The 15,432-nt window shown below is 43.9% G+C and overlaps 4 protein-coding genes across 4 annotated transcripts; 2 read left to right on the top strand and 2 right to left on the bottom strand.

Moving 5' to 3' along the window:
* The first annotated feature begins 423 nt into the window (after nt 1-423).
* On the top strand, nt 424-3,498 carry acod1 (aconitate decarboxylase 1). Its single transcript, XM_086123350.1, has 5 exons — nt 424-451; nt 538-699; nt 1,144-1,233; nt 1,310-1,509; nt 2,404-3,498. The coding sequence occupies exons 1-5, from the start codon at nt 440-442 to the stop codon at nt 3,359-3,361; spliced, it is 1,422 nt and encodes a 473-aa protein (XP_085979476.1). The 5' UTR covers nt 424-439; the 3' UTR covers nt 3,362-3,498.
* Nucleotides 3,499-3,618: 120 nt separating this feature from the next.
* On the bottom strand, nt 3,619-5,510 carry LOC147198327 (glutamine amidotransferase-like class 1 domain-containing protein 3, mitochondrial). Its single transcript, XM_086123353.1, has 4 exons — nt 5,278-5,510; nt 5,033-5,204; nt 4,522-4,720; nt 3,619-4,443 (listed from the first exon to the last, which is right to left on the bottom strand). The coding sequence occupies exons 1-4, from the start codon at nt 5,470-5,472 to the stop codon at nt 4,248-4,250; spliced, it is 762 nt and encodes a 253-aa protein (XP_085979479.1). The 5' UTR covers nt 5,473-5,510; the 3' UTR covers nt 3,619-4,247.
* A 270-nt stretch (nt 5,511-5,780) lies between these two features.
* On the top strand, nt 5,781-9,498 carry cln5 (CLN5 lysosomal BMP synthase). The gene is made up of 4 exons (XM_086123352.1): nt 5,781-5,961; nt 7,077-7,251; nt 7,337-7,562; nt 7,975-9,498. Exons 1-4 carry the CDS (start codon nt 5,864-5,866, stop codon nt 8,466-8,468), a joined length of 993 nt encoding a protein of 330 aa, XP_085979478.1. The 5' UTR covers nt 5,781-5,863; the 3' UTR covers nt 8,469-9,498.
* On the bottom strand, nt 9,096-15,141 carry fbxl3a (F-box and leucine-rich repeat protein 3a). The gene is made up of 5 exons (XM_086123351.1): nt 14,859-15,141; nt 13,271-13,643; nt 13,040-13,162; nt 12,611-12,782; nt 9,096-12,278 (listed from the first exon to the last, which is right to left on the bottom strand). Exons 2-5 carry the CDS (start codon nt 13,640-13,642, stop codon nt 11,638-11,640), a joined length of 1,308 nt encoding a protein of 435 aa, XP_085979477.1. The 5' UTR covers nt 13,643; nt 14,859-15,141; the 3' UTR covers nt 9,096-11,637.
* Between the last annotated feature and the right edge of the window lie 291 nt (nt 15,142-15,432).

Raw genomic sequence — 15,432 nt, 5'->3', positions numbered from 1 at the left:
CATTTAAGTTGGAAAATTTTTAAATATAAATTATTGACATTTATGACGACAAAGCAAGGAAGTTCTTTGCTAACTTGGTAACTAAAGTTTCAAGAGACAATTAGCTCTGTAAACTCTTATTTCTGTGTTGCAAAATGTGGGAAGACCAGTTTTCACAACAGTAAACTTTAAAATCACTTTTTAAATAGTTCAAATTAATATTTTATTAAAGTTTGTTGCCATGAAACTTTTTTTTTCTTACAGTGTAATACATGAAAGCGAAACCTTATCCAAACACAACATTCGGTCATTGTGAAAGTCCCCACTTGTCATCACATTGGCCATCACTAGCCACTTTGGAAATTTTGACATTACGCTACTGGTCAGGGTGACCATCCCTAATAAAAAGGACTTCTGCTTTAGGAATTTTACATTCAGCGCAAACGTTGAGGCACAAGTGATGCTGCGTAAGGTAGTGGATTATCTTGCCATTGGATGTGAAGATCAGCCTGTTGTTGTTTTTTTAGTGTGTCTGTTTGTTTACCTTTTCTATTGCAGGTGGTGACTGAGAGCTTCGGAGCAACCATCCACGCTGTGGGCGCCAGCCAGCTGACAGATGGCGTGATTCGGCGCAGTAAACGGATGATGCTGGACACCCTCGGCGTGGGCCTGCTCGGGTCTCGGACGGACGTCGTCAACAAAGCTCTCAAGTACAGCCAGGTACACTTCACCTCATGTAAACTTCTTGATAATCGAATTCAGACATTTACAATACAGTACTAAAGTGTAAATGAAAAGCCAACTAAAATAGCACGATACAAATAAACCACCACTGTTTAGTTTTTTTATAGGATACGTATATGTTTTTGTATATATCAAAGTTTGCATACAATTTTTTTTTCATCACACTGGATACATGTGCTGCATTAAAATGACTGACTTTAAAATTGCCTTGATAGTGCCAGTGAAAACCTTTGTATTCTAATTGTAATGATATGATTTTTTTATACATTATTAAAACATATACAGTATATGATGAAAAATATGAGTATAAATATAAAATATGTCATAATTAAATGTAGTCATATTGCAAGAAAATCAGATGTCATTCTTTGCCAAGTAACTAGTTTACCTTTATCTTTATTTTCATGTGGATGTTGTCAGTTGTTCCAGTCAGAGGAGAAGAGCAGCATTTGGGGCAAATCAGACGTAACCGCACCTCCACACTTTGCCGCGTTTGTCAACGGCGTGGCGGTAAGTTCAGTTATATGACCTGCCAGGCTCGACAGTCATGTGATGTCTGTTTGAAACGTTGGCTTTGTGGTGACAGGTTCACTCCATGGACTTTGACGACACATGGTACCCCGCCACTCATCCCTCGGGGGCGGTGGTGGCCGCACTGCTGGCCTTGGCGGAGGTCACTCCCACGAGGCCCTCCGGCATGGACCTGCTGCTGGCCTTCAATGTTGGCATTGAGGTGCAGGGTAGACTCTTGAGGTTCTCCAGAGAAGCCTTCAACATCCCTAAAAGGTAGATACACAACATTAGATACACTTGCACATATGTCTAGAATAACACCTCATACTGAAGAGGGAAGTTTGGACTTGTGATTTTCAATGATGTCCACTCTGGTGTGTATGGGAGTTGGGGTCAAACGTCAGATCATACGTTTCTCTGGTCGTGGAAGTACAGTTCTCTCTGGTGGTTCAAATAGGGAACTTTTTGTTGCGAAAATAGCACACATCATTACTGTAAAAATTTTTTAATAACTGTCCAATGAAAAGCACGTATCCCCAAATGTTTGTAGGACGTACCATTGCTACCCAGTGAAGAAAATGTAACGCCATTATAAGGCTATATTGTGTAAAAAACAACAACCAAACATTATTTTTCACCGTTCATTACTTCAAAAATCCACCATTAATTTCAATAATATATATGTTCTATGACAACGCATTCATTTATGTGATTGTTGGTGAAATACTCGCAAATTACACAACAATTGAAAGTGCGCTTTCACTCCAGGAAACTGCCATGTTTCACCGCCATCGTTCTGCTACGGATACTGGAAGGAGACAAATTTAGTTAATTTCGTGTGACTTTTGAATTCCCTGACTCCGTACCCTGAGAGAATGTCAGAAGTTGATGGCACTTTTGCCGATGATTTAGAGGTAGGTTTGCAAGGTTTGGTCACTCTGACCTACCGTAGTGCACGTGCTTCAAAGTACACGCGCTTCGAGCCTAGTTCGTTGCATTCTGTTAATTCACCACCAGATGACACTGTACCTTGAACGCAGCAAGTAATTGGTGGAATGTTTTGTTGTTTACAAAAAATACATATTTATTGTCCCTTTTCAATGAAAAGCGTGTATCTTCAAATGTATTGGATGATGTCATTGTCCCTAATGAACCGTCTCTCTTCAGATTCCACCCTCCCAGCGTGGTCGGCGTGATGGGCAGCGCAGCAGCCTCTGCCAAGCTTTTGGGTTTATCCTCCCGGCAATGCGCCAATGCCCTGGCCATTGCGGCATGCTCGGCCGGGGCGCCTCTCGCAAACGCCGCCACTCAAACAAAACCACTGCATATGGGCTATGCTGCCCAGAGGGGCCTGGAGGCCGCTCGGCTGGCCCAGATGGGCCTGGAGGGCAACCCGGCCATCCTTGACGTGGAATACGGCTTCGGGGTTTACTACGAAGACTACAACCCGTCTGTGATGACGCTCCCCGGTGTAGGTGGCTCAGGTTGGGTCCTCGAGGAGCAAGACGTGGCCTTCAAGCGCATGCCCGCTCATTTGGGAATGCACTGGGTGGTGGATGCCGCTCTGACAGCTCACGCAAAGATCCCAAATTTGGACGTGGGTCAAATAAAACGCATCATCCTGCAAGTTCCGCCTTCCAAGTACATTGACTGCCCTTATCCCACAACGGAGCACCAGGCCAGGCATTCCTTTCAGTTCAACGCCTGCTCTGCCATTCTGGATGCCAGCTTGTCAGTTGGCTCATTCAGTAAAGATCAAATGGAGCGTCCGAATCTAAAGGAACTCCTGGGAAAAGTAGAGGTGCACGTTCCCGGGGATAACCAGGCCAGCTTTGACAAGATGTACAGCGAGGTCGTCATAGAAACCTATCAAGGAGAGAGCTTCTCGGCAAGATGCGATTCATTCTACGGACACTGGAGGAAGCCGCTGAAGCAGGAGGATCTGGTGGACAAGTTCATGGCCAACGCTTCCTTAGTATTGAGCTCAGAGGGAGCTGAAGGGGTTCTGCACACTATAAGAAACATGGAGACTGAGAAAGAATGCACTGCATTGCATTCATACATTAGAATGACGACTGAAGATGATCACCACTACGGATTAAGGGCTTTGTCTCAAAGCGGATGAGCAAAACAACGTTTTTAAATTCCTTACAGACACTGGCAAATATTGCAGCGCTGTATCACCAGCAACAAAATTAAGAATACGTTGCTTAACCAAAATGGGGGTTTTTTTCAGATTGAAATAAAGAACATTAAGTCATATATTCAAATAGAATGTACTGTATATTCCGTCATATTTTTTTAATATATTTTCAAAACCAAATGTACCAGATAATTTAAAACCTGAATAAAATGTGCAATAAAAAAGCATACATTTCCCCCCCCCCCCAGTCAAGAAACAGCACCTAAAAGCAATTACAAACACATGAGCAAAACAACTAAAAGACGCATTCAGTTATTGAACCTTGAGCAGGCAGGGGTCCTACTCCATCCACTGTGTCCCAAATATAAAATGAAAATGAAAATGACAGATGCCGTTTAGACTTTGGAGACAATATTATCTCAGGTGTGAAGCAATGTTATACAAAGAACTGGATAATCTCAATTTTGATGCATTTATTGCATTTGTCTCTGCACAATAACACACCATTAGGTAGTAGATAGATTTATCACTTTTACTGTCTTTTTTTAACCTCCCCCCCTCCTCTGATACCCTCACTGTTTTCCAGTCCTAAAGTTCTCTAGTTCTGTCATGTTAATCTCAATATAAATTTAGCCACTTCATCTGCTCAAAAACACCCCGTGGAAAATTTGATTTCATCTATTATGCATCATTATAATATTTCCTAGAACAAAATAGATATAGTTAAACAAAAAAGTCAAACTGCGTGCTGCATATTGTATGTGGGATTGCTTAGTTGTTTCCTACATTTTCAGGTTGATTGAGCATTTAGAATAAGGCTGGGTAAAACGTATTTTTCCTTTACCAAGCTTGAGCACGCTTGGTAGATTCAAGCTAGCTTGAGCACGCCCTGCACCATGGAGCCGATTCCGTCGAACACCTCGTGGATAGGAGCATCGCACATGAAGGCGCAAGTGGTCACCAGCTTGTTCTTGTGGTCCACGTGGCTCTGACTCACACCCGTGCTCATGTGTTTGCAGCCCAGCTGGTTGATGGCGGCCGCCGTGTCCGTTGTGTTGGGGTACCTAAAAGAGGAGGGACCAGAGGCTCACGTCGAATTTGATGTTTTTCTGTGAAGTAAAGTTGAAGTGGTTTACACATACTTATCGTCATTCTCCAAGCCTACAGTGACCTCACATCCAGGAAATACTTTTGCGGCTAGCACAGGTGAAATGCAGCAGAGGCCGATGGGTTTGCCCTCGCTGTGAAACGCCTCCAGCACTGCCTTGACCTCGCTGTTGACTGAGCAGTCCTTGCCCTTCACTGCCCACGTGCACAAGTTCTTCGCAGCCCCAAAACCACCTGCCCAAACATGCAGTACAGTGCAACAAGTCCTAATGAAATCAAAGTTGCAATTCCCTCAGACTGCTCATAATGTGACAGGGGAAAAAAAACCTGCAATTGCGCAAGACTTAAAATGAATAGGGTGAGGGGGGAAAAAAACTTTATATTGCAAGAAAATTACTGCACTATTGCAAGTGTGAGAGTCAGAACATACCTATGTTCAGGAATTGTAATATTGCAATTTGCAGAATATTGCTACACTACAGATGTGCTTTGCAACAAGCCACTGGAGAGCAGCAAACAGAGAAGGCGGCGGCAGCGTGACGTCACCTGGGAATATGATGGCGTCATGGTCTTTGACGCTGAGTTTGGAAAGGTCCTGGATGTTGCCACGGGCCAGCCTGGCGCTCTCCACCAGGACGTTCCTCTTCTCCTGCGTGGGCTCGCCCTTTGAGTGATCTACCACGTGCATTTGCTCCACGTTAGGAGCAAACATGTTCACCTGCAACCAAGACACAATGTCAATACGCGCAAAGTCCAACGTCACAAGTAGACGCTACTTTCGCTTTTCATACACTTGCGCCTCCTCGGCTCAAATGCACCAAAATGGAGGAAGCTTCGTGGATCTCGCTGCCGTCGTAGACCCCGCAACCCGCCAAAACCACAGCCACGCGTTTGCTCATCTCTGCGGAATAGAAGGTTTTATTTGTCACTTGGACGGTACTGCGTGTGAGGAAGTTTCGTCCACACAGTTGAAGTAGACTAATCATGGCGGCTGATGGCCTGACATACAAACAGAAAGTAGGACAGGACAGCCCCCCTCGATCTTGTTCTCTAGTCATTTATCTATCGCCTTGGAGAAACAGCGACCTCTACTGAAGAAGTTGGTATTGCAGGGCGGTTGAGTGGACGTTTATGTTTATCCGCTGTACATAACGCAATTACATTTTTTTATTTTATTATATAGATTCTTCTTGATCATTCCGTGGATACTGAACAAAACACACACACACATTCACACACGCACACACACACACACGCACGGACACACGCGTGACTTGAACTCGTCAACAAAACCACGTGACTAGCTGCGCGGAAGTACGCTGTGAAAAGAGAGGAATGAGAGACAGGGGCCACTTGTCCACGTTTTGAGCTTCGAACATGCCTCGCTCGGAGACTCATGTCTGTTTCTTCGTCTGTCTAACGTTTCTTCACGTCGCCAACGCGTTCAAGAATCAAACGTGGCCTGTGCCTTACAGGTAAGAAAACACTCAACGTCAAGTGATGTGACACAAATCCGGAACCCGCACTTGCTGAAGTTTTTTCTTTTTTCTTTATCACCAAATACTGTTGACAGCAGAATAACGTATTCAACATGTGTGCTAAAAACAAATTAATTACTCATTAAATTTATCATAAGTACTGTATGTATTCATTTGTTTTTAACACACATATAATTGCAAAATAAATTTGGTAATTGACTAAATCGGAAAGGGGAAAGAAAATTGCCACATCTTCAACGGCCATACCATTAGGCACACTTGTAATGCAAGAACAGTTCTGCATTTGCAACAATATTAATAATAATATGATTGACAGTGTCACCGAAGTATTCATTTAACAATATGGTTATGGTTGTAATCTATACGATTACAGGTATCACGGTACTGTTACTCCAACGTATCTGGTTCAAAACAATGTTATTGAGTACCAAACAATGAGGCTATGTTTGCACAATGACAATCACTCTTGTCCTTACCAGCACATTCATTCTCACAGAATTTCTGGAATTGTAACCTCAGGCGGAATTTCAACGATTTTAATGTGATAATTCAATCATTAAATGTGGTGGAGAAAGCAACTTTTTACCACAATTCTTTGTAAATTTAAGTTGGGCTCAGAGAGACATCATGAAGAGATCCTACCCAAAGTTTTACAGGCCTAAAATCACAATTGTGATTTACAGATAATGAGCCGTAATGTTAAGAGAAATAAAGAGTAATGTTGCAAGAATAAAGTATTTTTTTAGGCCTAAACAGTCATACAAGGATGAATTTGTATTTTATGAGGAAAAATGTCATATTTTTAGAAAAAAAATAATCAGAAGAAAATGTTATAATTTAGTAAGGCCCAATAGTGAGACAGAAAAAGTATGAAGGGGTGGGGGCCGAATTAAATGATACTATTATGAGGAAAAAGTCATGGCTTTATGTGGGAAAATTTGGCAATTACACGACAAACGTGTTAAGACCTTGAAACAAACAAAGATGGTAATGCAGTAGATGATTGGACTTGTTCTTTGAGGCGCGTTGGAAGCGGATTTTTGGAACGTTTAGCATAAATTGAAGTTTTCATGAAAACGTGTGCTCAACAGACGCTTCGACCGCCGTCCCCAAGTGGACGCTTACTGTCAAGCTCTTTACCCCTTTTGTCCCACCGGAGACCAAGATGGCCGCATTCCCAACATGAAGGACACCGACGTCATTTCAGTGTATCGTCTGCAGACTCCCGTATGGGAATTCAAGTTTGGAGACGTACTGGGAAAACTTGTAAGTCCAATTTGACTGAAAAATAGCGTCAGACCGGTGTGACAGCGAGCAAAGCTTTAACGCTTTTTCATGGTTTGTTTGTTAGCATATTATGCATGACGCTGTTGGCTTCAGCAGCGCACAGACGGGGGCCAACTACACTATGGAATGGTACGAACTCTTCCAGCTCGGAAATTGTACTTTCCCGCACCTAAGACCGGACGCGTTCGCCCCCTTCTGGTGCAACCAAGGCGCTGCGTGCTTCTTTGACGGCATCGACGATTTCCACTGGGCACAGAACGGCACGCTGGAGAAAATAGCAGAAATCAGCGGTAAGACTTTGTAAAATAGATTATAATAAGAAGAATCCATCTGATATGAGTAGCACCTTAGTGTTATCCCCTGTGTTAGTTTATATTTTTAGTTGTACTGTTTAATAGAAACGTTTGAAATTAATGAAAAAATGTAGCAATCTCTATGTCACTGGAACGGCTGTCTACTTGTGAATTTACCCCCGGCTCTGACGTATTTCTGTAATTAATCATTGTCATATGACGTGACTAAATTTGAATTTACATACCCGAGTCCTCTTCTCCGCCGTCGTTTGAGCCATTTTGATAGCGGCTCGAAATGAGTCTTGTGATATTTTCCAAGCCCGGATAGTACCGTCAGAGAATGTGATTCATCGTGTTATAAATGTTGGGTGGTAACATATTAATAGTGTAAATCAATGTGTGTGTTCAGGTAATCAGTTTAACGATCTGGCCCAGTGGGTGATTGACGACAATACAACGGGCATCTACTACGAGACGTGGACGGTGCTTTCACACGCGGGTCCCAATGCCACCATGTGGTTCGAGTCGTACGACTGCTCGCAATTCGTGCACCGCACTTACCGCAAGATGAGCCAACTTGGGGCCAAACTGTCCAGCCGCTCCCAGACCAACTACACCAAGATCTACCTGTACAGCGGGGAGCCCGTCTACCTTGGCAACGACAGCGCCATCTTCGGCCAGCCGGCGCTTAAGAACCTAGCGACGGACATCCGGGACTTTTACAACGATTTCCGACCCCATCAGTCCATGGCGGAGTTTGCGCTGAGCATGCTGGAGGCTTACAAGAGAGTGGTGATGGACAAAAGCTTCTACTTTTACTATAACTTTGAATATTGGAGGCTGCCAATGAAACCTCCGTATGTGCGCATCCAGTACGAGGAGGTGCCTTTTCCTTCAAATTGACAACCCCGGAAGCGAAATTATCTTTACGTATTTAATAAAGGAATGATTGTTGTGAATCCAACCAAATCCGGTGTCATTGTATAGCAAACGAACGAAACGATGCAGTTGGTATGGAATCTATAACGCGGCAGATGAGCTAAAAACGTCAGATTTGTCTCTTTTCGTCACATTTTTTAACATTCTTATTTTGTGATTGTTTTATGTCAAAGCAAAGTCCAGGTTGATTTTGAAGTCTAATTTGTAATGATTGATGAAATTGAGATCAGTTTGTCTTTTTGAGGGGAGGGGGTAGTTCCCAATCCATTTTCGAACTTCGAGGTATTATTTTGTAAATGTCAGAACAAACATCCAGTTGGTTTCGAATTTCGCTGGGATAATATATCCGTATTCTTCTTTGTGTCCAGCCAATCTCATCTTTTCAAGGATGACTGAAACATGTTATTTTTCTGTCAAGAATCATTTTTTCGCAAAAGGTGTAATTAACTACGGTATATTAAGTGCCAGAAGAAAATTTAGGCACAGATTCCAGTCAGTTTTCCTTTCTTCAAAAATTCCAACCCATTTTATGGCTTCCTATCATAACAAGAATGACGTTTGGAAAGAGGAATGAAATGTCATAAGCAAAGCTTCCATTCACAAATGTTTATTAGCAGTAGATCACATGTCCAAAAGTCATGTTCAAATCTCATGTCAGAAGAGCGGTAAAGCAAGACGATCCACCTAAAGGACAGTCAACACTCAAAAGCAAATCACTGGATCAACTTGTCAGCATAGAAAACAAACTTGTGTGACATAAGGAAATACGCCCCCCCCCCCCAAAAAAAACAATCTACTCATTACACATCATTTCTTTCTGTACCATCATAATGTGTTACTTTGCATCTCCTGGATCATTCTTCATGCGTCTCACAATCTAAATGACATGATGGCAATGAAAGGCTTCCATCTACCATACTTAGCATATTCTGCTAAAGGTTTTTACATGGCTACCTGTTTTTACTAAGAAAATAATAAAGCTTTATTAACTTTTCACCTCTTCAATGTATTCCGCCCCCCCCCCCCCAAACACACAGATACTGCCGTACTTACGTTTTTCATTTGATAGTTTTATATTTATGGCCTAGAAGGAGTTTTCTTTAAGTTTTCCTGGTCCTGCGACTTCATACTTTTACCACTCACAAAAAAGTGTCACAACGTAACCAGGATTTTATTATTGGGGGGTATTACACTTCAAAATGCAAATTTTATGTCGATAAATGACATCTTCTCTAGTGACGACAAAACTGAAAAGATCAGACTAATTTGCATTTTCCACTGCCCGGCACCGAAACACAATTGACATTTTTCAAGCTCCAAGTTTCAGTACTTGGTAAACTGACGTTCCAACTTCCAAGCGTGCTAGCCTGTTAGTGTACGAGTGACTGTTTGGGAAACACCAAAATTGAACACACGTGCTTGTGTTATCTTACCTTAAGATGCTGCAGTTCTCCTATCGGTGCAACTCAATAAATTAACAGCAAGGATTCAGAACTGGTGAGCTGCGAGATCCTCAGGTATGCCCCTGGGCAAATTTCACTCAATTGGCTCACAAAATATTTACAACAAATTCTCTTAGTTCATCGATCTATGCCAGGCATGTCCAGCTCTGGGCCTAGAGAGCCACTTTCCTGCCTGTTTTCCAACTCTCCCGGCTGCAACACACCTGATTCAGATGATCAGCTCATCAGCCAGCTCTGAAGCAGCATGAGAACGATCCTGATGATTTGAATCAGATGCGTTGCTCCTTGGAGAGCTGGAAAACAGGCAGGACAGCTGACCTTGAGGACCGACTTTGGACACCCCTGATCTATGCCAATGATGTATAGTGACAAGCAGACTCATTGATTTATGTGAAAATTAAGATTGAATCATCATTATTCATTGTATACAGAGTACCTTTTGAGTCATTTCTGTTTGGGAGTGTGCTCTGGGATGTTTTTTTCTAATGTGTAAACTATGTACCAGGGCTCAATAAGTGTTGGGAAAAATAGTAGTTCTATTCAAAAAGTGAAACTATTTACAAAATATTCACTTTGTGTCTCATTAATGAATGAGTAACAACTTTAGAAATGAACTATCAAAATAAATAGAATTTTGCATAATATATGATTTATTGAGATGCACCTGTATACTCCAGCCTCTATTTTGCTGCAGCCCTCTGCTTTGTTACTGCCCGCAGTCTCCTCCTGGATAAAACGCAGGAGACCTTTCATTCTTTTTGTGTCGTTCCGAGAGATGACTTCAAAGGGGCATTTTTCCCCCCTGCACTGTATTTTTGAAGGGGAAGACTAAACAAGGCAGCAGGTACTGCGCAGTGGAAATGCGGTATAGTCGACAGCGAAGGAACCCTGAGAGGGTGAAATCAAAGAAATAAACCTTTCTATGTCATTGCAATCAAACACACAGCGTTTTATATACAAATGCTTTTGACTTCCTTCTTAAAGGAAAAATTTCACTCGTCTGAACTTGCCGACAGGATCGCTATCTGAACTTGCGGCATTTCCTAACCCCACTGCGACCCCCACGTTGGGCAGAATGTACAAGAAGTTGTTTACGAAACGCACCTGAGCGACCATGAAAGCGCGCGGTCAAGTTAGAGCAGCTAAAAAGCCGACCAGTCGACTATTGGCGGGTTACAAGCAATTTTAACTACGGTACATACATTTCTATACATGTATTGACCACCGCTCTTCCTGCTAGGATCATTTGGTATTGCCATAAGGTGCTTAAGGGAAAATTCACTTGTACAAAAAACAACAAAAGCCAAAGGAAAAAAAAAAACATGGGAACGAGCAAGAAAATGAAAACGTTAACTGTCAGTGGACACTGTACAACTTCACGGGACAAATACGGACGTATTTACACATTTCTCTCTCAGTCCTGGTTCCGATTCCATCTTCAGCAAATTAATTCCAAAAGCCCTCCCCACCTTAATGCGGTGTTGGCCATTTTAGTGCTAGTGCAATTGTGCGCTGATCTCCTCCTTGGAAAAATTTCCAGCAGCCGTGCGGCGACAAAAAATCCCGATGAGCTCTGTTGTTGGCCAAGGCTTGTCCGAGTCGCGGGCAAACATTTTGGAGTATCTTTAGAGACTCCGGGGTCCACCGTAGTAGTTGTCGTCATCCTCCCCCTACCAGGTGGGCATCATGTCCGGGAACCAAACCCGGCCGAGGTGCTTAGAGACCTCCCAGTGGATCTCGTCTGGGGAATATTTGTGATCAGGGATGAGCACCTCCTCCATGATGGAGAGCTGCGACAGGCGGCGTCCACACATCTTGACAAACTCCACGAAGGCGCTGCAGGACACCTCGCATTCTCCCAGGCCGATGGCTGACAGCTGCGTGCAGCGCTTGGCGATGCGGATCAGTTCCTCGTCCAGCGGTCGCAGGCCGTTGGCGCACACCACCAACTCCACCAGGCGGGGGCAGTGCAGACCCACGCGGCCCAGCACCTCTTTACTGACGGAGCGGCCGAAGTAGAGATGCGTGACGGGGATCTCGTCGTTGAAGAAGGGCCCAAACTCGTCCTCGTACAGGAAGAAGTACATGACCAGGTTGAACTTGGGCGAGTGCCGCACCATGGCGTCCCAGCTGCTCTTCTTGATGCTGTGGAAATGCTGGCCCGGGTTCTCGCTCACCACATCGATGCGCAGGTGCTCCAGGTGCACGTGCTTCTCCGAGGACAGAGCCAATAGGAGCTCGTCACTCAGGAGGTGGTAGTTCAACGCCAGCTCACGCAGCCCGTGGCACTGGTCCGCCACACACAGGATACCTGGAAAAAAAAAACAAAAAAAAAAACCAAGTCTTCTATTAGCGTATTTTCCGCACTAAAAGGCGCACTGGATTATGAGGCGCACCTTCAATGAATGGCCTATTTTGTAATTTTTTTTTCATATATTGGACGCACTGGATTATAAAACACAATTCACAATGCCTCCACTAGATGGAGCTATGCTCCTTCCGTTCGACTCAAGAGACGTTCCATGACAAATTTACAAGAGAGCCTGTGTGAAAGGGGCTTGTGTTGCGGCTTTGACATTCCTAGCAAAGGCAGAACATTTGCCTGGGTGAATAAAACCAGGCAGTTGGGCTCCGGTCGCGTACCTGCAGGCGAGACGTGAGGGCAGCTGCTCATCTTGAGCAGCTTGAGCGTGTCGCTGTTGTTGGCCACCAACACCTTCAGCGACGGGTCATCCACCGGCGTGTCGTCGATCTTCAGCGACGACAGCGACTTGGAGTTGACGAACACCACCGTCAGCGCTGAGATGAAGTGAGACTGGATGGATGAACCCCCGCCCCCAAAATATTAGAATTTTTTTTTTGATGAATAATTCCTGGCTCCAAAAACTAAACCAAAACCTTGATGATGTTTGATATTAATAGAGTGTGACAAACTGGAAGTCAGCACACGAGTAAAGTACATTTCTGGGTCAGAAGGGCTGAAGCCAATTCAAAAACATTCTTCCTTCTGGATAGCTCAAAACAAACGTCTTTCAAAACAGTAGACGATGGATGTTGACGCATTTATTATACCTTTGGGACTTCCATGAAACTGGGCCTGGCTGTTGAGATGAGCCCCAAGGTCTTGAGTGAGCAGTTCACCAACTGTGAAAGAATGTCACAGGCTGCCTCTGCAGACTCAGTGCTGCTGTCCACCTGGCAAACAGCATGTAAAACAAGAGGTGTTAAAACCCAGATCTGTGCTTTTTTTCCTTTTAGGGCCTCGTAAATATTTTAACCCGTGCTCAGGATTGGCGCTCGCACCTTGAAGCTGACATATTGCAAGTGGTTGGAGTGCCTCTTGATTATCTGCTTGATCAAGTCCGGGTGTGTGGCTTTCAAGTAAGAGCTGGCCGGCTGGTTGAGCTCAAATTCAAAGCAGCGCCATAGCTCGGGCATGTGGAATGCCTGGTTCCAACCGCGGCACACTTGCGAGGCGAAGGCCCGGTCCAGCAGAGGGAGGTACTGGAAGATGTGCAGCAAAAGCTCCTGGGGCAGACGAGCCCAGTTGGCATCTAGTGAACCGCCTGACTCCGATAACGGGCTCGACTGTTTCTGAACTTTCTTGCGAGCCTCGGGTGGACTCATACTGGGGGAGACGTTGCCCTCCTCCTTGGGGCCTTTTATCCTCTTCATCCTAAAACATGACGGGTACAGGTCAACAAAGCTGGCCACAATTGCAAATTCATCAAAACGGGGCATGCTATGAAAAACAAAGCTGTCCTCTATTTCATCCAAGTGGTGACTGAGGGCATCCAGACAATGGAGAGTTGTTGCAAAGCCTGACTTCGTTCTTTTTTTCCACCGGAACAAGCTAGACTAAAATTGACACGAGTGTTTATTGTAATCAGCCAGAATATCGCAGCGCTGCAGCAAAGTAGAGGATAACATGGAGCATAACATTGCACGTGAGCACGCGTGTTTACCGTTGGCATTCCTAGCCATTTATCATGAAATGCAAATTTAAGTCTTTTTTTTATCCAAAAGGAGACTGCGCAAGTTCAGAAAACGCAGCGCTGCAGCAAAGCAAACACCGTGGAGTGAATTTATGTAGTACCTGGAGCTACGTAAACAACAAATTAAGATTATGTAGTTTACATTAATTTTGGACATTTCTGGCCAGGTTTTGATGCAAATTAATGGCAATTTTATTTATTCTAAGAGGAAATACAACTTGACGTAGTCTATCTTCACATATTAAAACCCAATATATAGAACGTGAGATAAAGTTCCGGCCTCCCTTTGTGGAGTTTGCATGTTCTCCCCCAGGCCTGCGTGGGTTTTCTCCGGGTACTCCGGTTTGTTCCCACATTCCAAAAACATGCATGGCAGGCTGATTGAAAATACTAAATTGTCCCTAGGTGTGAGGGTGAGCATGGATGGTTGTTTGTCTGTGTGTGCCCTGCGATTAGCTGGCAACCAGTTCAGGGTGTATACCCTGCCTACTGCCCGAAGACAGCTGGCATAGACTCCAGCACCCCCGGCGACCCTTGTAAGGATAAATGAATCGGGAAATGGATGGATGAGATAAAGTGAGCTTGAAAATGAAGTGAACATTCATACGGTACAAAGTTAAAACAACGCTTGTACAAAATTTCAGTTTTCACTTATCGAAACAAGTGTGCGGAGAGACGACGCTTTCAATTGACGTATACGAGAGCTAACGAAAAGTTGGCAAGCATAATGACAACGCAGTGGTGATTTAGACGTACAATTGTAGGCTTCTTGTTACGAGGCTGTCCACGGGTCATGTTAGCACACTAAACAGCCAAGAGTTAAACTAATTCACCGTAGTGATGTTAATTCAATCATATAAATGCGTTGTAGCAGACTTCCCGCGACGCTTACCCACCTTGTTTACACTCAGCTAGCTTGCTAGCAGGAAAATCTGACAACCGAGATGACAGCTCAACCTGGGCCCACGATGGAAAATATCATTCGGGCCAGGAAAATAACAAGCATCGGAGTTCAATCGCAGGCCCTTTCCCAAGCGGTAAAAACACAACTAAGCGGAGTTTACGAGCAAGAAGGTGCCACAGTTGTGCCTCGGTTTCAGTTGACCTAATTCCCTCGCTAACAGTTCAAGCTCAGCCCCCCTGAGCCTGAAATGGCGAAGTGTTGTTTTCAAAACCGCGCTGCATTGTGGGATTAAAAGCAAAATGGTGGCCAGCTCAACGCGCGCGAGTCGTTTATTTAATAAAAGTCACGCTTACTTTGGAAATTTTATGTGTTTGTATACTCATAACATTACATACAAAGCAAATATAGGATTTTTTAAATATATATATATATATAAAACATTTTAATTTACTTCTCAAATCCTTATAAACAATGACCTAAGAGCACATATTTGGGCCCGCAGTGTTATACAGTAAAATATAGCAACACGTCATTTAAGACCTCCTTATAAATGACAATGTGTACAT

Source organism: Hippocampus guttulatus, chromosome 11 (genome assembly GCF_054856545.1).
Source record: "Hippocampus guttulatus isolate MCC_2025c chromosome 11, RoL_Hgut_1.0, whole genome shotgun sequence".
Lineage (NCBI taxonomy): Eukaryota > Metazoa > Chordata > Actinopteri > Syngnathiformes > Syngnathidae > Hippocampus > Hippocampus guttulatus.
This window is presented reverse-complemented; position numbering and strand designations above follow the sequence as displayed.

What these genes read in the sequence shown, in the direction of transcription:
- acod1 (XM_086123350.1), top strand. An exon ending in AAGCTCTCAAGTACAGCCAG is followed by an intron (nt 700 to 1,143) that starts GTACACTTCACC and finishes GGATGTTGTCAG; the next exon opens with TTGTTCCAGTCAGAGGAGAA. An exon ending in CGTTTGTCAACGGCGTGGCG is followed by an intron (nt 1,234 to 1,309) that starts GTAAGTTCAGTT and finishes TTGTGGTGACAG; the next exon opens with GTTCACTCCATGGACTTTGA.
- LOC147198327 (XM_086123353.1), bottom strand. Translation starts at nt 5,472, where the DNA reads ATGATTAGTCTACTTCAACTGTGTGGACGAAACTTCCTCACACGCAGT. An exon ending in TGAGCCGAGGAGGCGCAAGT is followed by an intron (nt 5,205 to 5,277) that starts GTATGAAAAGCG and finishes TCTTGGTTGCAG; the next exon opens with GTGAACATGTTTGCTCCTAA. An exon ending in GGCTTGGAGAATGACGATAA is followed by an intron (nt 4,444 to 4,521) that starts GTATGTGTAAAC and finishes CTCCTCTTTTAG; the next exon opens with GTACCCCAACACAACGGACA.
- fbxl3a (XM_086123351.1), bottom strand. Translation starts at nt 13,642, where the DNA reads ATGAAGAGGATAAAAGGCCCCAAGGAGGAGGGCAACGTCTCCCCCAGT. An exon ending in GTTTCATGGAAGTCCCAAAG is followed by an intron (nt 12,783 to 13,039) that starts GTATAATAAATG and finishes TCATCCATCCAG; the next exon opens with TCTCACTTCATCTCAGCGCT. An exon ending in CCCTCACGTCTCGCCTGCAG is followed by an intron (nt 12,279 to 12,610) that starts GTACGCGACCGG and finishes TTTTTTTTCCAG; the next exon opens with GTATCCTGTGTGTGGCGGAC.
- cln5 (XM_086123352.1), top strand. Translation starts at nt 5,864, where the DNA reads ATGCCTCGCTCGGAGACTCATGTCTGTTTCTTCGTCTGTCTAACGTTT. An exon ending in ACGTGGCCTGTGCCTTACAG is followed by an intron (nt 5,962 to 7,076) that starts GTAAGAAAACAC and finishes TGTGCTCAACAG; the next exon opens with ACGCTTCGACCGCCGTCCCC. An exon ending in GAAAATAGCAGAAATCAGCG is followed by an intron (nt 7,563 to 7,974) that starts GTAAGACTTTGT and finishes GTGTGTGTTCAG; the next exon opens with GTAATCAGTTTAACGATCTG.